This window comes from Gossypium raimondii, chromosome 9 (genome assembly GCF_025698545.1).
Source record: "Gossypium raimondii isolate GPD5lz chromosome 9, ASM2569854v1, whole genome shotgun sequence".
Taxonomy (NCBI): Eukaryota; Viridiplantae; Streptophyta; class Magnoliopsida; order Malvales; family Malvaceae; genus Gossypium; species Gossypium raimondii.
Genome location: NC_068573.1, coordinates 5,912,788 through 5,934,150, shown reverse-complemented (window position 1 = coordinate 5,934,150; position 21,363 = coordinate 5,912,788). Strand labels below are relative to the sequence as shown.

Here is a 21,363-nt window from a genome sequence, read left to right as displayed (position 1 = left end):
TAGCTTATCTCCGAACTTGTTAAGGATGGTAGAATAAGAGGATAGACAGATCCTACCTCACAAGGAATTGTGGACTTGGTGAAGATTAGAATTAACCTGACCGCAAAGACGAAGCAACACCTTATTGAGTGACCTTTAAGGTTCAAAGATGTCTTCATATGATCATACCAGGATATGCCCCGGGTTAAACGCCGATAATGAAATCTGCACAACAGCACGATGTTAGAAATTTATAGTATGAACGATGTAATTCTTTGTCGGGGCAATGTCTTTCCCGTGGAGTCAGCATAACTTTGCCCATTTGAAGTTGAATTTTCATCTCTTCAAGTTGTTGTTTGGTCCATCCTAATTAAAGAGGAATATCCAAATTTTTCTGTCGAAGTTGCGCCCCAAAAGGCTCAAATCAAAAAAGGGAAGAAAAAGAAAAATCAAAATCAAAGTCAAAATGAAAATAAAAAAATCAAAAATTAAAATAAAAAAAACAAAAAGAAGAAAGAAGAAAAAATCAAAATCAAGATCAAAATGAAAATGAGAAAAAGAAAGAAGAATGAAAAAAGAGAAATCTAGATGAAAAATTCAGAATGAAAAAGAACAAGAAAAAAATGGAGAGGCTAAGGGGAAAACCCGGAAAGGGCGTCTTAGGCCAAAGGGGATTTGAGTTGAAAACCCAAAAAGGGCGGCTCAAATATTTGTTCAAAATGGGCATGAGGCGATCAAAGTGATTCAAATTTTGATCATATTGGGGCATGTGGTGATCTTGTTATGCTTGAATCAACAAGAAAGGATAGGCGACATCTTGGGGCATCGACAGAGCGCTGTAGATCTCCTAAGCACGTGTCCAACTCAAAATGGTCTTCAGAAAGTTCGTACAGAGAAGTTCAAGTTGCGATATCTGGGGCACCCAATTCTTATATTATTTATATTAAATTTGTTGTTCTTGTAATACCTTTTTTCTTTTCCAAGATATACATTCCCAATCAACTTCTTTGTCATCCTTTTTTACTATTTTCGATAATTTGTTCCTTCGAGCTATTCTCAGAACCAACTTTATTCTTATCCATTTTTATGACCTTTTTTGCAAACATGTTGCATTAGAATAATGATTAATGGACTAATAAAACTTTCACAAAGGAAGTTTTGCATATTACTCTGAAAAGTTTCTAAATAATATAGGAGCCTAAAGTAGGACTATCGTTTAGAACACATCAATTTTAAAGGTTGGAAATTTGAGAAGGAATAGTCTAAATTTAGATATTCTCTTCAGATTTTTGTTTTCAAATGTGTTGATTGACAATGCGCCATGTTGGTGACAAAGCTTAAATAAATAAGCAAGCAATGATTATCAGGCAATAGTAAGAGGTTACCTCAGAGAAGAGATCCTTCATTTGCACATGAGTATGACACCTTGAGAATGGTGTGAGGAACTAGAACAATTCGCGTCCTGTATCCTTGAATTGTGATAGGAGAAGATTGAGGAAAAGCCACATATTTCTACCATTGGGTTGTAGTGGGAGAATGATGGTACAAATTTTAGCGTCCCAGTGGATTAAACTTTGAGGTTTACAGTGGAGGCAACCTGGCTAATTGTTTCTTCAGAAAAGCCAGTCAAGCGAGAAGGCGTTGTAGCACGTCAGTCGTAAAGCTTTAATAAAGTTCGAGTAATGAAAACCTAAGCGGGATCATTCTACAAAAAATTAAAATAAAATAAAATTCTGTATTCATGCAAACGCCATTCACACATGTCTAGTTAGGAGCATTTGATTCATTTTGATCATGCCATCCTAATCATTAGGCATAATTAGGTTCATTATACAGGTCATGTTCCCCAGAGAACAGATCAATGAATATTTCAGATCTTATCTCCCTGAGGTCACAGTGGAGCAAATTGAAGCCAGAGATCTTATTTCCCTGAGATTACAGCGGAGCAGATCGAAGACACTATCCTATCTCCCTGAAGTCACAGTAGAGCGGATTAAAATAAAGGATCTTATCTCTCTGAAGTTACAGCAGAGTAGATCATATTAGGTCTTATCTCCCTGAGGTTACAGTGGAGCAGATTGAAGCCAGAGATCTTATCTCCCTGAGATTACAGTGGAGCAGATCAAAGATAGTAATCCTATCTCCCTGAGATTACAGTGGAGTGGATTAAAATCAAGGATCTTATCTCTCTGAAGTTACAGCAGAGTAGATCGCATCAGGTCTATTCTCCCTGAGGTTACAGTGGAGTAGACCGAAGAATTTCAAACCTTATCTCCCTGAAGTTGCAGTGGAGCAGACGAAAGAAATCAATCCTATCTCCCTGAAGTTGCAGTGGAGTGGATTAAAACCACAGATCTTATCTCTCTGAAGTTGCATAGAGTAGGTCACATCCAGTCTTATCTCTCTGAAGTTGCAGTGGAGCAAACAAAAGAAATCAATCCCATCTCCTTGAAGTTGTAGTGGAGCGGATTAAAACCACAGATCTTATCTCTCTGAAGTTGCAGTAGAGCAGATCACATAAAGGCTTATCTCCCTAAAGTTGCAGTGGAGCAGACGAAAGAAATCAATCCTATCTTCCTGAAGTTGCAGTGGAGCGGATTAAAACCACAGATCTTATCCCTCTGAAGTTGCAGTAGAGCAGGTCACATCCAGTCTTATCTCCCTGAAGTTGCAAAGGAGCGATAAAAGAAATCAATCCCATCTCCTTGAAGTTGTAGTGGAGCGGATTAAAACCACGATCTTATCTCTCGAAGTTGCGAGAGAGCGAGATCACATACGTGCTTATCTCCCTAAAGTTACAAAGGAGCGATTTAAAGAAATCAATCCTATATCCCTGAAGTTGCAGTAGAGCGGATTAAAACCACAGATCTTATCCCTCTGAAGTTGCAGTAGAGCAGGTCACATCCAGTCTTATCTCCCTGAAGTTGCAGTGGAGCAGACAAAAGAAATCAATCCCATCTCCTTGAAGTTGTAGTGGAGCGGATTAAAACCATAGATCTTATCTCTCTGAAGTTGCTGTAGAGCAGATCACATACAGTATTATCTCCCTGAAGTTGCAGTGGAGCAGACGAAAGAAATCAATCCTATCTCCCTGAAGTTACAGTGGAGCGGATTAAAACCACATATCTTATCTCTCTGAAGTTGCAGTAGAGCAGGTCACATCCAGTCTTATCTCCCTGAAGTTGCAGTGGAGCAGACGAAAGAAATCAATCTTATCCCACTGAAGTTGCAGAGGAGCGGATTAAAACCCTAGATCTTATCTCTCTGAAGTTGCAGTAGAGCAGGTCACATCCAGCCTTATCTCCCTGAAGTTGCAATGGAGCAGACAAAAGAAATCAATCCTATCTCCCTGAAGTTGTAGTGGAACGGATAAAAACCACAGATCTTATCTCTCTGAAGTTGCAGTAGAGCAGATCACATACAGTCTTATCTCCCTGAAGTTGCAGTGGAGAAGACGAAAGAAATCAATCCTATCTCTCTGAAGTTACAGAGGAGCGGATTAAAACCCCAGATCTTATCTCTCTGAAGTTGCAGTAGAGCAGATCACATCCAATCCTATCTCCCTGAAGTTGCAGTGGAGCGGATTAAAATAATGAATCCTATACCTCTGAAGTTGCAGTAGGTCGGATTAAATCTACCACAACAAGTCTTCTCTTCCTGATGTTACAGTGGAGCAAATTAAAACCAAAAATTTCGTTCCGCTAAAGTTGCTGCGAAGAAGATTAAAGCTACAAGTCAGATCTTTCTGAAGTGCAGTAGAGTGGATTAAAGCAACAAGGCACAGTGGACTGGAACGAGGCTACTTGAAGAAGAGGAGCATCAAAAGAAGTCGAGACTCGGTGAGACTGGGCAAAATTGGTGTTTCTTAGTCCTTGCTCTATTATCGTTACACGATAACGAGCAAAGAGGGGCAGCTGTACAGCCCAATTTTGTCCCAATCCCACTACCCAAAATTTGACCCGGGCCCATACCAGCAAAACCCTCTACCCAATACAACCCAAAAAACCCTACCTAAACCTACCCAACTCAATTAAACCAAATACATCCCAACAAATTTAACCTAGCAGCCCAAAGGTGAGGCCCAATGCCTAGGCCCAATTCCCCCCAAAAAAATCTGCCTAGGGTTTCAGAGATTGAAACCCTAGGCGCCGTATCTGCTGACTTTAGGGCTTCTGTCGCTACCGCCAGACGTCCCATCCGCACCAACTCCAACTCCACCGCCACTGTCCCATCGTCCCACTTGCGCCATTACCTGCAAAGAAAGAAACAAGCAAGAAACAGTAGCAAACAAGACAACAAAAGCAGTAGCATTCGGCTATAAAAGCCGAAGAAAATGTATTTTGAAGCTCTTGGCTTCCGATCTTTTGTAACTAAAGGAATAGATATTAGCAAAAAGAAATAAAAACAACAAAATTTGAAGGTGATTTGCGATTCTTCTGTTTCAAATTTGCTTTTTTTTTGTTTTCAATTTTTTTCTACATCAACAAACAAAGAAACAGTAAAAAAGAAAAAGAAACGGTACCTGAGTCGCTTCGCTTGCGCCACGTCACGAGTCCGTCTTGAAGCCCAAATCGGACCAGAAAAGTGACGTTCGAGGTTTTGCTCCACGGTCCCAAGGCTATGAAGATTCGGCTGTTAATCGGCCCCCTGAAACGGTTTTTAAAAAATGACCGTCAGGTGCCTCCGACCACCGCGAATGGCGAGATCGACGGTGGCCCGTTCGGCCAAGGGAAAAGGGGGTTGAGGGGTTTCTTCTCTTCTTTTATTTTTGATTTTTTTAAGCAATGAAAGAATGAAATTTTTTTTAAAAAATTGTTTTAAATAGGAGTTATGAAACGGCATCGTTTAAGGCACCCCTTGACCCACGCGGTGGCCCGACCCAGAGGGGAGGATCCGCGTGTTTTCTTAAAAGGGATTATTTACGCGCGCAGTCCCTCCTATTTTTCAGCGCATTACAATTTGGTCCAATTTTGTTGTTTTCTTTTATTTTAATTTAGCCCTAAGATTTTCCTTTTGTTTCATTTTACTCCATTGAGGCGCTGCGTTTTAGAACTTTGGGTTTATTTGTTGTTTCGGTTCTTCCCTTTTCACGCGCGTCGCAATTGGATCCTTTTCGTTTTCCTTTATTTCGAATTGGCCTTATATTTTTTTATTTCATTTCGATCTAATCCCTTTTTTAGCATCTTTTATTATTTAGTCAATTTTTGTTAACTTTATTATTTTAATGTTACCATTATTATTATTATTATTATTGTTATTATTATTATTATTATCATTATATTTCCATTTATATTTACTTATGTAATCTTTAAATATATGTGCCATGTTATATTATATTATTATTATATAAGTGCTTATATATATTTCATATATAATTTATGTAATATATATATATAAATACTTTTTATATATATGCATATTTATGTACGTATATCTATATACCTTTTTTCTCATTAATATATGTATACATACTTATATATATGTATTTTACTTAATAATTTTAAAATACTCATATGTACATACATTTTTTATATTTTATAATTTTCATATATATTTTCCTTTATTTTTATGTTCATTTATGTACTTATTTATATGTTTATTTTTATGCTTTAGTTTATTTGTTTGTTTATTTGCTATAGTATATGCATGATTGATTTATTATTCGTTTTTGTTCATTTTTATTTATATAATCATGTTTATTATTCCATCATGCATATAAATATCATATTTCAAAAAAAAAAAGAGAAAATATTTCTAATTGAGGCAATATTTAGCGTTTGGAAATTCGAGAAAACGTGCCATAAGGTGCTGGGTGTCGATTTTTCTCGTTCAACCAAATAGCTAAATATCCTTTCAAAAATTTTAAAATAAGGCAATGTTTTACGTTTGGAAATTCGAGGAAACATGCCCTAAGGTGCTGGGTGTCGATTTTTCTCATTCAACCAAATGGCTTAATATCCTTTTAAAACTTTTCAAATAAGGCAATGTTTTGCGTTTGGGAAATTTGAGAGAACGTGCCCTAAGGTGATGGATGTCGATTTTTCTCGTTCAACCAAATGGCTAAATATCCTTTAAAAAATTTTAGAAATAAGGCAATGTTTTGCATTTGGGAAATTCGAGAAAACGTGCCCTAAGGTGCTGGGTGTCGATTTTTCTCATTTAACCGAATAGCCAAATATCCTCTTGAATTTCAATCCATATCATCCGAGTTTTTTTTAGGATCGTATTTTTAACTTTATTAAAGTTTTTAATTTTTCGACACTAAGACATTAAGTAATCAACTAGGTACCAATTTTGGGTGTATCGAGGGTGCTAATCCTTCCTCGTGCGTAACTGACTCCCGAACTCATTTTTCTGAATTTCATGGACCAAACTTGTTGTTTTAATAAAATCAAATCATTTATTAAAAACAACCACTTTTCAAGGTGACCCGCTCACACCTTATCAAAAAGGATTGGTGGCAACTCCCATTTTCGTTTTCATTTTCAAAAACCCAAGTCGACCTCGTTTTCCATCCAAAAAATGGTGTCAACAATCATCGTTCCTCGGTTTGTGTCAGATCAAGAAGGGAAGTTGATTTCGAACCTTGATTTTGCTTCTTATCGTCAACATGGTAAAATATTGGCTTCTTGGCTCTTATCGACTGTCAGTGGCAATGTGCTGTCGTCGTTACAGGTGCGAACACCGCTCATGGCATCTAGAGCAAGGCATGCCTACTGTTCACCACCGTCTTCAATGCCAAGGTTTCTTGGCTCAAGCATAGATTGCATTCTCTGAAGAAAGGTCATCTTTCAATAAAGGAATATATGGTTAAAATCAAGGGCATTTGTGATCAACTCGATGCATGTGGCCATACTAATGAACAGGTGAATATCATTCTTGTCAAAATATTGGTGAAGTTTGAGTCCTTTCTAATGTGTCACCTCATATACTTTTGAGTCATTGCGTTTGGATTAACTTGTCAACATGCTTATTAAGTGTGGAAGTAGACAGAAATAATTCACCTTTGATATTCCTATTCAGGTGAATTTGGTTCAACAACCTATTGCTCAAATCGCATCGTATCCTGCTGCACTGAATGTTGTTATGGTTGATTCTCGTTCGGCCAGTTTTTAACATCGTAGTGGCCGTGGTTCTTACCATGGTCACAACTGGAGTGGTTGTGGCCATCCATAGTGCTAGCTGTATGGCCGAATAGGGCATGTTGCTTAGTAGTGCTACTACCAATTCAATAGGTCGTTTAATGGTTTCCTGGTGTGGATAAGGTTTTGGTGGGAGGTTATAACCCTAATTCTAATTATTCCTCATTTTATGTTGGGTCACAACTACAACTGGGTTTCTCTAGGCTGCTAGTGTCTCAATCTTGACCCCTAGTCCAAGCCAATTAGATCCCATACCAACCAGCATATGGGCTAGTATCTAGTCTTGTGGCTCAACTTCGGTCAACATTCTTGGCCTGTCCATTGCTTCCTCTGGCCCAATAATTTCAATCTCGATTACTTCTACTGAGAGTCTTGATTTCGGTGCCACAAATCATATTTTCCATTATGCCTTTGTGTTGCATGAATCAAGTGAGTATTCAAGTAAAACACCTCTACTTATAGGTGATGGTACATGTGCAAAAATTAATCGTTTAGGCCATAGTGTCGTATATACTTCACGCAAACATTTGCATTTCAGAAATATGTTACATGTTCCTACTATTTGAAAGAATTTGATCTCGGTTTCTTAGTTTTCTTAGGGTAATGATGTTATCTTTTAGTTTCACCTATTTCATTGTTTTGTAAAGGCTCAGACCAATAAAGTTTTGCTTTGAGGCCACATGCATGATGAGTTGTATCGATTTTGTAACAACCCGATTTTAGTGGTGATGGAAATTGTGGTTTTGAGACCACAATTCTGATGAGTAAATAAATATTTTAATGATTATAGAGCTATATTAAGGCCGTATTAAATTTTTGTTAGGAAATTTTAAGGTTTAGATAGTTCATTAATTAAAAAAAAGACTAAATGGAAAAAGTGCAAAAGTTAATCTCTTTTGTTAAAAGACTAATTGGATGTAGAATATTTAATGAACGGATCTAAATGGTAATAATATCATATATATGTGTTAGTGGAATTTTGTGGCTTGGTGTTTGTGCAAAATTTGATATTTTTAAAGGTTAAAATGGTAAATAAATAGTAATTAATAATAACAAAAGATGATAAAATGTATCATCTTCCTAATTTCATCTCTTCCACCGGTTTTCCTAGCCAATGAACCCCATTTTCATGCTTTAAAGCTTAGCAAATTCAAGAACTTGCATGTAAGTGGTTTTTGTATTAGTTTTTAGTAATTTTTATGTTTTTGAACTTACTTTAGCTTAATCTACTCAGCCGAGGGTTAATTTATAATATTCTTAAAGGTTGGGGGTCTTGCCATGAATGAATTAGATACGTTTTTAATGTTAGTTGATTAGATTATTAAATTTGATTAATAAATAAACTTGTTTTGTTAAGTGGTTTTGTTGAATTTAGGGTTAAGATTAATTTGTTAAAATGTAAAATTACTAAAGATTAATGTGAAATTTTGATAAATATGGGTTGTTTAGGACCTTAATAAAATTCGATTATTGGGTAATTATGAGCAATTATGTAATTTGCAAGTTATGGTTTTAAGGATTAAATTGTACTAAAGTTAAACTATTAGGGGTAATCATGTAATTTTAGCTTAATATGGATTATGGGTTTGAATTGAAGATTTGAAGTTATTTTAGACACTTAATTGAGTTAAACTACTATTTAGATGAAGAAAAGAATCAATCAAACTTGAATCGAGGCAAAGCTAAGGTGTTGGATTAGTTTTCGAATTCGTTAAAACGATCATGGTATCGAGGTAAGTTCGTATGAATTTTATACGTATTAAATATTATTTTGGTTGATTATTTGTTAATGCTATGTTATTTATAATTGATTTTGTAATAATTCAATATTTGAATAGACGATGGAAAAAGTCTCGTTTGAACCTCAAGAATGCTTAGGATGCAAATGACATGTCATTAGAGATTATATGTTTCGGATGCTGCTCTTGGATGTCCTACCAATGGCTGAGGTCCTGCATTGGTTGTGGATTCTCCACAACTTGTGTGAACAGCATCGTGTAGCTAACATCTCGACCCACAGCTCGTGCGAGCATTATTGAAAAGGTTATGGTTAGAAAGGTGTTCCTGAATACCTGATATTATTTTGTATGGAAATGGGTAAGTAAAGAAATGGAAAAATTTATATATGGAATTATAGATATCAATGACCATATGAAACAGTAAGATGAGCTTTAATAATGCATGGAAAAAGAGCATTAATCACATATGTGATGCAATATGAGTAATTGTAAACAATTCATGTTGTCTACCATGTTCATAGATGATGTATCGTTAATCTATATACTAATTATGTGAATTGTGGTGTTAGGAAAGGCAAGTGTTATATGATTTAATGAGTATGATTGAATGATTAAATGTTAAGGAACGGTAAGTTTAAGTTTCTTTATACAAACTTATTAAGCATTACATGCTTACGTAGTTGTTTTTCTTCTGTTTTGTAGATCATTGAAAAGCTCAACCAGTTGGAATCTTGTCGGAGCCCTATCACACTATTCGTCAATTATTTTGGTACCTTTTGAACTTTTTGGCTATGGTTATAAATGTCATGTATAAGACTCATGTAATAGGTGTCATGAATATGTTACTTGGTCCACTTGGTTCGGACATGTCTTTAGGAGATTATGTTTTTTGGTGGACTTGTAAAGCCTTGTAAATAAATGTATTTTAGTCACTTTGAGTGACATGTAAATGTATGATTTTTTATATGTATGGATGTATGTGTGGTTGAAATGTTATGGTTGTAGTGAAGTAGGTTTAGGCAATAGAGTGATTGTAAATTGATTTGAATTGAGGTGCCTTTGAATGACATATTGGTTAGAAACAATAGGTTGATTGATTTGACATGTTTGTGTGTGTTTAAGGAGTATTTTGAACCATTGAATGCATGTGTAAATGGTGAGCTTGTTGAGCAAAAATAGGTGTTGTGACGGTTTGTTTTATGGGCTAAATTTGGAGCACACAGGCTACCACATGGTCATGTGTCACTATTAATTTTGGTGGAGGTTTCACACGGCTGTGTATCCCAAGTTAGAGAGTGACACGATTTGGCACACAGCTTGTGACACAACCATGTGGCCCTATTTCGAATACACATACGGGTGGACACACAGGCTGGGACACGGTCGTGTGTCCTTATTTCGAATGTACAAGCGGTTTAGATTATGTCACACGGCCGTGTGACCTATGCTTTCAATTTTTTAAACTTTTTCCAAAGCTTTCTAATTTGTTTCGACTTAGTCTCGAATTGTTCCTAAATGGTTTTTAGAGTTACATAGGCTCGATTTAAGGCCCAAGTATATATGTTTGCTATGAATGTATTGAATTCTTGAAATTTACTTTCAAGTTAGATTATTTATTATTTTTGAAGTTAAAGGTTCCTTTTTGAACTGTAATGCTTCGTAACCTTTATTTGGTGATAAAGATAGGTTAGGGGTGTTACAGATTTTCTCCAGTGGCCTCTTCCGTTATTTTGAATGTCGTTCGTAGTTCCAGTTTATCCTTAAATAACACCAAATTGGGATGCAATTCTTGCCCATCTGCTAAATGTAGTTCATTGTTGCGTCGCCAACTTGGGAACCCGTCTTCTTATGTCCTAAGTTTGATTTTCAAACTTTGTAATGTTCAGTATGTATGTTTTATGTGTCAACAAGGGAAGTCACATAAGCTTTCTTTTTTGGCTTCTACCACCGCTTATGACAATCTGTTCAATCTTGTTGTTTTCGATTTATGGGGTTTGGCTCCTATCAATTCCGGGTCTAGTTGGTATTTGTAATACCCAAATTTTGCCCAGCCTGGCCCAATATTAACCAAATAAATCCAAAAAGTCTCCAATCTAATTATTAAAAAAAATAGTCCAAGTAAAACAAACATTTGACCAAAAACAAATCAACCCAATACAGTGGCCCAAATGCTTAAATGCTAACCCACTAAGGCCCATTAAAATTTAAACCCAATTTGCCTAGACCCTAGCCCAACTCGAAATGTCCCATTTGCTTGAAACATCTAGAAACCCTAGGGTTTCTGGAACAATTTGCGCCGCAGGCAAGTCAGGCTCCTCTCGCGCGTGCATCACCATGCCTCCCAGCCACGCACGCATCCGTACGGCTACCTCCGTACCACCAGGCTGGCCAAATACCTGCAAAAACACACGGAAGCAACAACCAATAGGAAAATAACAGAATAGGGGTGAACCTTGTATTTTTTATTATTTTTTTCTACAAACCGGGCTATAAAAAAGCCATTCGAACACTGTAAACGATTTATGCATTGAGAATACAAAAAAATCGAAATACTAAGAGGTGATTTATGAGTTTCTTTTGCTTTTTCATTTGCTGGTTACTTTTTTTTCTTTTATTTTGTGTTCGTCAATCGATTGTTAATGGAGGAAACAATAAAAAGAAGGGGAGGAACGTACCTCGTGGCTTCATCTTTGCTCTCTCCGTCGCAATCGGAGTTGGAGCGAAGGTTCGGAGATCCTTCTTGAACGATCGTTGTTCAGAGCGGCGTAGAGAGGAGAGCATTTGGGGTTCTTGTTTTTATTATTATTTTTCTTTTCTTTTATTTTTTTTCTTTTCGTTTTGAAAAATGAAGTGGTGGCTACCAGTTTAGGGTTTTATTTTTGGCCCTTACGTGATGTACGAAACGACGCCGCTTGGAGTCTGATCAGTGGCTCCAAAATGGCGCCGTATTGACCCAGATCCGTGCGTGACCCGACCCGCTCCATGGGGGATCCGCATGTTTTGATTAATGGGTTATTTACAACCCTAGTCCCTCTGTTTTTCAAGCGCGCTTCAATCCAGTTCTTTTATCTCTTTTTAAATTAAACCTCTTATTTCATTTTTGTTTCACTTTAGTCCCTCTCATAACGCAGCGTTTTGGGGGAAGGAAATATTTCCCATTCGGTCCTCATATTATTCGCACGTCACGATTTTGCCCTCCATTTCGATTTATTTTCGTTTTCTCCTTCCGGTTCTATTTTGATTTTAATTTAATCCTTTTTATTTGTTTTCTATTGATTTGTTTAATATTAGTTTATCAATATTTTTATTATTAGTCTTTTATTATTATTATTATTATTATTATTATTATTATTATTATTATTATTATTATTATTATTAGTACTACTTACTTACTTACTTACTTACTTACTTACTAGTTCTATTATTATTTGCACCATTATTTTAATTTTCATGCGCATAGCTTTATCCTACTGGGTATTATTATTTTAATCATTTTATATATTACTATTATATGTCATTTTTATATAATATATTTTTCATGTTTCTTTTATACATTAGCCCTAAATATAGTATACCTTTAACGATTTTAACTTTACATTATATTTTGATTCATTTAAATATACTTCTAAATTTTCAAATATTTATATAATAATACTCTTTTACGATACCATACTTTGTATATATATATATATATACGATTGATTTTAAATTATTCTTGTCATAAATTAGAGATTTCATTTTTTTCTTAATTTCATATAATTTTCTTCTAAAACTATGTTATTATATTTTACCTATTTTAGTATATTTTGTTTACATCAACACTTTTACATATATTATTATATATTATTATTAACCTCATTTTCTTAATACATACATTTTTACACACACCACTTATTTGATTTTTCCTTATGCAATATTCAATTCCAAATGTGTGTGTATATTATTTTTAAATTCTTCTTATATATTTCAAGTTTTCACATATTTCATTTGTTTTAATTTCCTTTTATATACACCTACCTTTCATTTTATACGGTGTGTCTTTAATTAACTTTCAATTCATTTAACTTTTTAACATTGTTGTTAATATTTGGATAATATGTGATATGAAATCATGGTATTAATGTGTTTTGTATTGTTATATATACTTATTGATTGTTTAACATTCACTAGTATACGTTTTAGTTTATGAATCATCATCTCGCATTGTGTATTATTATTCAATCGTTTTTTGTTTGCTTAAAAGGTTACGTTTCACATTTTTAAATACCAAAATCATTTTATACAAAAGTCTTTCAAAATAATTCAGGATCCTCGAAAAGATTGTGTCCTAACTTACTAGATTCTAATCTTTCTCGGAATCTAAAAAAACCGAATAGCCGCTTTAATCAAAGCATAAATAAAAAGCTCATTCTCAGGAATTCGACACGTTGTGTCCTAACGTATTAGATATGACATGTTGTTTTCTTGAGACGAGGATTTTTATAATAAATGAAAATAAAGGTAATATTCGATATTTGAGAATTTTACGAAATCGAGCCCTAGCTTACTGGGTTTTGATTTTCTCATTTGACCCAAATAATCAAATATCCTTCTCAAAATACATGAATTTTTTAAAAAAATTAAAAAAGGACAAACCTAATTTCGAAGATTGAGCTGACGCACTATAACTTACTGAGTGTGGCAATTTATCTCCTCGAAATAAGTGAGTCTTATCATCCAATTCATTTTATTCGAATTTTCTTTTTAAAGGATCGTATTTTAGAATCTTTTCAAAATTTCGACATTAAGACATTAAGCAATCAATTCGGTACCAATTTTCAGCGTCACGAAGGTGCTAACCCTTCCTCGTGCGTAACTGATTCCCGAACCTGTTTTCTCAAAATTCGCAGACCTAAAATTATTTTCAAGGTGATCCGATCACACCTCAATAAAAGATCGGTGGTGACTCCAATTTTCATTTTCAAGTCGACAACTAAAATTTTTTGTTTTTCAAAAAAGGTGGTTTCGACAGTATTATGTTTCGTTTGTGGATGTTCATGGTCGGTTTACTTGGTTGTTTCTACTTCAAAAGAAATCTCAAGCTATTGATTGTTTTATGCATTTTTAGAAATTTGTTAAAGTGTAGTTCAACAAGGAAATAAAGCAGTTTCAAAGTAACTGGGGTGGTGAACTTCTTGTCTCACTCAACCTGGCATCACCATTTTACTCTGAAACTGGTGAACTTTCACCACATGATGATGCTTTCTTTCAACAATAAATGGTGATGCCATGTTGAGTGAGCAAAATGGGATCGTTGAAAGAAAGTATCATCATGTGGTGAAAGTTGGGCTTACATTACTCGCTCAAGCCCATTTACCGATGAAATATTGGGGGTATGTTTTTTTATGTGTCGTCCGTTTGATCAACCACTTGCCCACTCCGATACTGCAAGATCAGTCACCATATTTGGTTCTTCACGGCACTCCTCCAGATATAAAAGTTAGTACTTCATTTTTTTGGCACTTAAAATTTTAATTTATTAAACACATCCTAAAATTGAATCCATCCAAATATAAATTAATAAAATTTTAAAAAGAAATTTGAACTAAAAAATATTCAATGAAGCCAATCACGTCACCGGCTCAATGATAAACTTGTATAGGTTTCAAATTATTTAACATTTATGTCTAACGTTCGATCCCTGATTTTATAAACCATTTCCCTTTCTTAATGTAATTTAATTGTTGATTTGTATAAAAATCCAATATAAATCACCCAAAATTGAAAGCTACATATTATATTTTATAATATGAACTACGAACCGACACTTATTGGAAAAGTCCATTCATATTTCTAATTTCCAACTTTATTTTCTTTTCAAAAACGAGTTAATGTGGACATCATTAATGTTTGTATGACACTAATCAACTTGTGTTATAGGCAATGACCAAAGACTTACTTAAAATGGCATCAATCTTTGTATACATTTTGTTTATTTTATATAAATTTTATTTGTTTGATTTAGACATCACATAGATCTCATTCTTTCCCAATTTAAATAATAATTAAACTATTCAACATATATTGTTAAAGTAACATTTTTATCAATATTCTTTTTGCTCTATAACTGCATCTGCCCCAACACTAATTGCAGTACAGCAATAATAGGAGAAAATGTATGAATAAGTGTAAAGACTGGGCCGAAAGTAGTTAGACAAGCTACTATATCTTTGGAAATATTGGAAGATAAATACACTTGGCTTCACTATACTTTGCTACAACCATATACATGCAATCCCTTGTTGCATGATAATTATGTTTCTTTTAAAAGGAAAAAAACACAATATTGTTGGAATCAATAGAGCACTAGATTTTTATTTGATTTGTATTCATCTAATTTGATTAAATAAATTATTAAAAGGTTCATCTAATTTAATTAGTCTATACCGAGTTGCAAGTCACTCATTCTAACCTTTAAACAGATCAATACAATATAATTTAGTACTTAATTGATAAAAAATCATCAATATTTTTTAAAATAGATGGATATATAATATTATTTAAAGGCATAATGATAAATTGAACCTTTAATGTCTGCATTTGTTGTTAATTTAGCCTTTATTATTTTAATTTTTAGCAAAATTCGACTATTTTAACTTTTCAAAAGTCAAATTTCTTTTCTTTATTAATGGAAATGATAATTAAAACAATAATTTTTAATAATATTTGTGTTGCAATTTTCATACCCTTGATGTTGATATGATACTATTTATCTTATATGTCATGTTAGTAAATATTTTAAAAATTATAAAAATATTAAAAAATAAAATATCAAAATTAAATAAATTTTAAAAATAAAAACAGTATGAAGTAAATGTTTACCATATAAGTTACAAAATCATTACGAAAGTTTCCATGGAGTGGAATGAGTAAATAGAAGGCATGAGTTTTTCATCATTATCACTTTGTTAGAAGCTTCAAGGAAGAAGTCCTTTAAAGCGTCCAGTTTACAAATACAAGTCAATGCATACAGGATAATATTCTACCTAGCTAGGACTATGGTGGAATATAGGATCTTATGTATATTTCTATTTAAATTATTTTTTTAATTTTATAATTTGCTGGCAGCTTTGGATTGGAAATACCTTGGAAGGACAGATCTAAGTGAATTTTTGTCAATGCTCGGAATCATTTTTCCTTCATTGAGATAGGGATTTAGGAAGGAATAATGATTCAAAGCACCTATGGCTTTCCTTCATTAATCACGTTCTTCATTAGAAACTTCAACCAAACAAGCACAACTTTTTTAGGCAATGACTAAAGACTTAAAAATATAACATTTACCTAATAAAATTATATTACTTTTATACGTTTTATAACTTTATATATGAATTATATTTGTTTGATTTCATAAATAGTATTTTCACAACATATTGAACAGGGTTCAGCGTTCAATCTAATCGAAAGAAATTTTTTCGAGTTAATCGAGTTGACAAATTCTATTTTATTATCCTAACTTGATTTGAAATTTTCTCGAACCAGGTCGAGCGAGATAGAATTCAAATCGAATCGAATCAAATATATTTGTTTGAGTTAAATTTTAAAAAAATGACTTTTGATTCTTTTAACCACTATCACCCACTGTAATCAAATTTGTTATTAATTTTCATCTCCTCATAATTTATTTATCAATATTTTATATATGGGTTAGCTTCTTTGCTTGCTTAGTTGCTTCAATTATCTTCTAATTTTTGTCATTATGTATTTTGAAATAAAAAACTATATTAAATATAACAAATATGATTTTTTAATAAAATGTGAAATTTATACCAATTTAAAATTTTAACACAATATTTTATGGTATCATCAATAATTCAATTTTAACAGAAATTTATAAAGGTTTAATATGATTAAACAAATCGATAATATAAATAGTACGAAATATGAAATTTAATTTAATACCATAAATAGTAGATATAAATAAAATCATTACTATTTAGGTTTAGAGATTTTTTGGATGATTTTTATTTAGGGATAAAGGGTGACAAGTAAAAGTTTAAGGGAAAAATAAAAGGTTTTGAGAGTTGGGGAGTAAAATTTTGGGGAAAATAAATGGGGGGAAATATTCAAAAAAAAACTGGGGAAAAATGGGTTTGCGGTAGATGGGGGGTGGGATGGAAGGGGTGAGGCGTAAAAGTTTTTGGGGGAAGTGGGAGGGAGTAAAAGTATTCAGGTAACTAAAAAGATTTAGGGGTTTGGAGTAAATATATAAAATATTATAGTTTGATATTCAATTTATTCAATTTTGAAAATTAAACTTGATTCGAACTCGAACGTTAATTTTTTTATTTTTTTCAAGTCGAATCGAGTTTTGCTCACCTCTAATATTGAATAGATGCGAAATTTTGTATATGGTTATATTCCAAAATGCATCTTTTATTTAATTAAAATATTAACTGCATAGGAAATTATAAAAGATGTGAAAAACAAATTTAATTTTATAGTAATCCAAATAAACACCTCATTTCTTTATATATATGTATATGTTTTTCACGCTCTTTAAACTTAGGTAGAGAATTGGGAGTAAAACTTCGATCCTAATCTTAATAGCTATGGCATTCTCCTTTTACACTTTTATTGCTATTTTGCTTTTTATACTCTCTATAACAATGAGGAGCTGTGAGATTACTAGAGTAACAAATAATGATTTAGAATCTCTTGTAGCTGAGGAAAAAGAATTGATGGAAATTGGGTGGTGGAGAAACTATAGCAACATAGGTATTCACCATTGTAAATGGCCTGGTGTTAGATGTAGTTCTGCTGGAAGTGTCATCAAGATTGATCTTAGTGGCCATGGTCTAAATGGGAGTATAACACATCAAATAGGTGCACTTTCCAAACTCAAGTGCCTCAACCTGTCCTCAAATAATCTTAAAGGTGAGTTACCTTCTTCACTTAGAAACCTTACTCAATTGGTAGTGCTTGATGTTTCCTATAATTAGATTCATTCTATTCCCTTGGAAATTGAAAAGATTGAGAATCTTGTTTCTCTAAATTTGATGAGGAACCTCATTGTTCATCTGCCATCATCTATAGGTCTTTTGACCAATCTCATTCACTTGATTATGAACTCTAATCCATTACGGAGCATCATCCCTTCCCAAATATGGAACCTGAAAACCCTACTGACTCTCCTTCTCAGAAACTGGCAACTCTATGGTTTCATTCCACCAAATATTGGAAACCTGAAGAATTTGGTTAATTTCCATCTCTCAAACAACATGCTTGTTGGTCTAATCCCATCTTCTATCAACAACTTAACCAATCTCGCATCATTGGTTCTTTATGGAAACCAACTTCATGTATTCATTCAACAAGAAATTGGGAGACTGACAATTTTGATTACATTGGATCTATCTTCTAATATGCTTGTTAGTCTAATCCCATCTTCTACCAACAACTTAACTAATCTTGCATCATTGGTTCTTTATGGAAACTAACTTAATAGATCCATTCCGGTTGGTGTTTTTACAGAAAAACTAAGGAGATGAGAAGTAAATAAACAGATGCAAAGAGAATTGATTAAAAATGAAACTTGAAAAACTGATTTCATATTAACTTTCATTAATTTAAAAACATATATGTTACAAGACAGTTTCCTAATGTATAACTGCTCCCACTAATTACTTGACTAAAACAAAGCTTAAATTGCACATAAAATAAAGCTGACTTATCAGCAATTACATCACATTAAACATCATTCAAATTAGCAACTAATCTTACTAACTTTAAAGACGAATTATAAAAGAACTAAAGCTAGTTACATATAAACAAAATGTAGCTGTTGTACTGGTTGAGCTTCAATATTTCTCTACTGTTGCATTGTAGGCAAAGCTCAACACTCCTCCTTGGACTGTATGCAACAAACACTAATACTTCTTCTTAAGTTATCAAACCTTGTAGCACTGAGAGACTTAGTTAAAATATCAACAAGCTGGTTTTTTGAGCTGCAATGAATTTGATTAACTTCCTTTGATTGTTCAGCCTTTCTAAAAACATGATATTTAATCTTAAAATGCTTGGTTTTGCCATGAAATACTGGATTTTTTGTTATGGCAACAACTGACTGATTGTCAACTCTAACTTCAGTAGCTTCAACTTGATCTTCATTCAAATCACATAAAAGCTTCCTAAGCCAAATAGCTAGATTAACAGCAACTTCTACTGCAATGTACTCTGCTTCTGCTGTTGATTGAGCTACTATTTGTTGTTTCTTTCAACTCCAACAAAAGACCCTTGAGCCAAGGGTAAAGATATAGCTAGATGTGCTCTTCATATCATCAATGGATCCTGCCCAATCACTATTAGAATATCTTGTTAACTTGTTCTTCTGCCTTCTCAAAATTCACTTCATAATTCAAAGTTCCTTTCATATATCTAAGAACTCTTTTAGTTTCCTTAAAGTGAACAACATCGCAGCAATGCATGAACCTAGATAGAAGGCTAACAGCAAACATGATATCAAGCCTTGTAGGTGTCAAGTAAAGTAGACAACCTACAAGGCTTCTGTACTCTTTCTCATCAACTCTTTCATGGTTGCCATTGTTGGTTAGTTTTTCTACTTCAGCCACTGGTGTGCTAACAATTTTACACTTTGACATGCAAATTTTTTTTAAGATCTTTAGGGCAAAAGCCTACTGACTTATGAAGATCGCATGATCAGACTGATTCCCTTTCACGCCAAGAAAATAAGTCATTTCCCCCAAGTCAGTCATTTCAAAAACATCTTGCATCTACATTTTAAACTTTTCAATCAGCTCCCCCTTACTTCTAGTTACTAACAAATCATCTACATAAAGTGATACAATCAACAAGGTTTTATTCTTTGATTTCTTCATATAGAGAGTAAGCTCACTAATACTCTTCTTAAACCCGAGCCTAGATAGATATGTATCAACTCTGTCATACCAGGCCTTTAGTGCCTACTTTAGACCATACAAAGCCTTTTTTAACTTATAGACCTTATCCTTTTCATCAGGAATCTTGAACCCATCTGGTTGTTCAATGGAGATTTCTTCCTTGAGGAAGTCATTCAAGAAAACTTAACATCTAGTTGATGCACTCTCTATTTCTTTTGAGAAGTTAAGGCAAACGAAAGCCTTATAGTATCTAACCTTTCAATAGGAGCAAAGGTTTCTATGAAGTCGATACCATACTACTAGTTGTATCCCTTCACCACAAGTCTTGTCTTGTGATTGTTTAGGGACCCATCAACATTGTACTTGACCCTAAACCCCCACTTTACACCAATAACTCTTTTTTGGTCTTGTTTATCAACCAGTTCCCAAGTGTTGTTCTTGTGTACTCATCTCCATTTTAGCTTCCATGGCTGTTTTCCAACAGTCTTCTTTGGAAGCATCATCAAAATTGGTAGGTTCTAGTATTGCAACATCATATCTTTGATAGATGTCAGTGATGGTTCTTATGTCTCTCATAGATACATTATCGAATTCATCACCAATTAGCTCTTCTTCTTCAGTTGGTTCTAGATTACTATCTTGTTAACCTTGCTCACTCAAGCTTGCATCTGTACCATTCTAGTTCCATACATTTTCCTAATTAAATTTTACATCCCTACTCACTATGATCTTATTGGTGGAGGGATTAAAGACCCTATAGCTTTTCTTTGTACTGCTGTAACCAACAAAAATTCCTGGCATAGATCTCTTTTCTAGTTTGGTTCTCTTCTCAGCTGGAATAAGTGTATAGCAGACACAACCAAACACCTTTAGATGTGAAACTATTGGCTTAATTCCAAACCAAACTTCAAAAGGAGTTTTTTTTCTTTGATAGCATTGGTTGGCAATCTGTTAAGCAGGTACACTAATGTGTTTACAGCCTCAGCCCAAAATTTACTTGGTAATTTACTTTCGAACAGTAGGCATCTAGCCATGTCAAGTATTGTTCAATTCTTTCTTTCACAAACTCCATTCTGCTGGGGAGTATAAATGGTTTTTAGCTGATGTTGAATTCTAGCCTGCTCATATACCTTTGAAACCTTTCTGACAAATACTCAGTGTCATTATATTATCTTAAGGCCTTAAGCTTACAACTTGATTGATTCTCAGCTAAGGCTTTGAATTTGCTCAATGCTTCAGGTACTTCTGACTTTTGTTTCAGAAAATTTACCCAGTAGAACCTTGTATAATCATCTATGAACAACATAAAGTATTTGTTGTCATTTAGAGAAGAGGTCTTCATTGGTTGACAAATGCCAGTATGGACCAATTGAAGCTTGTCTCGAGCGTTCCATGCCTTGTTAACTGGAAATAACAGTGTCACTTACTTCCCAAGCTGAAAAATTTCACAAACTCTATCTTTGGCTTCAACTTTAGACATGTCTTCAACCAAATTGAATTTGTGTAGCAAACCAAGTGATCTATAATTGACATGGCCTAACCTTTTATGCCATAAACTAGCTTTATCAGCAAGACTAATATAGGTCTTCATTTTCAACTAATTCA

At 33.8% G+C, this 21,363-nt stretch overlaps 1 protein-coding gene across 1 annotated transcript; it reads left to right on the top strand.

Annotated features, from left to right (window-relative positions):
• Positions 1-17,508: 17,508 nt before the first annotated feature.
• Positions 17,509-18,339, top strand: LOC105797421 (probable leucine-rich repeat receptor-like protein kinase At1g35710). Its single transcript, XM_012627403.1, has 2 exons — positions 17,509-17,776; positions 17,936-18,339. The coding sequence occupies exons 1-2, from the start codon at positions 17,509-17,511 to the stop codon at positions 18,337-18,339; spliced, it is 672 nt and encodes a 223-aa protein (XP_012482857.1).
• The last annotated feature ends 3,024 nt before the right edge of the window (positions 18,340-21,363 follow it).

Coding starts and splice junctions, on each gene's coding strand:
- LOC105797421 (XM_012627403.1), top strand. CDS start 17,509: ATGAGGAGCTGTGAGATTACTAGAGTAACAAATAATGATTTAGAATCT. Junction 17,777..17,935: donor GTCCTCAAATAATCTTAAAG/GTGAGTTACCTT, acceptor CATCATCTATAG/GTCTTTTGACCAATCTCATT.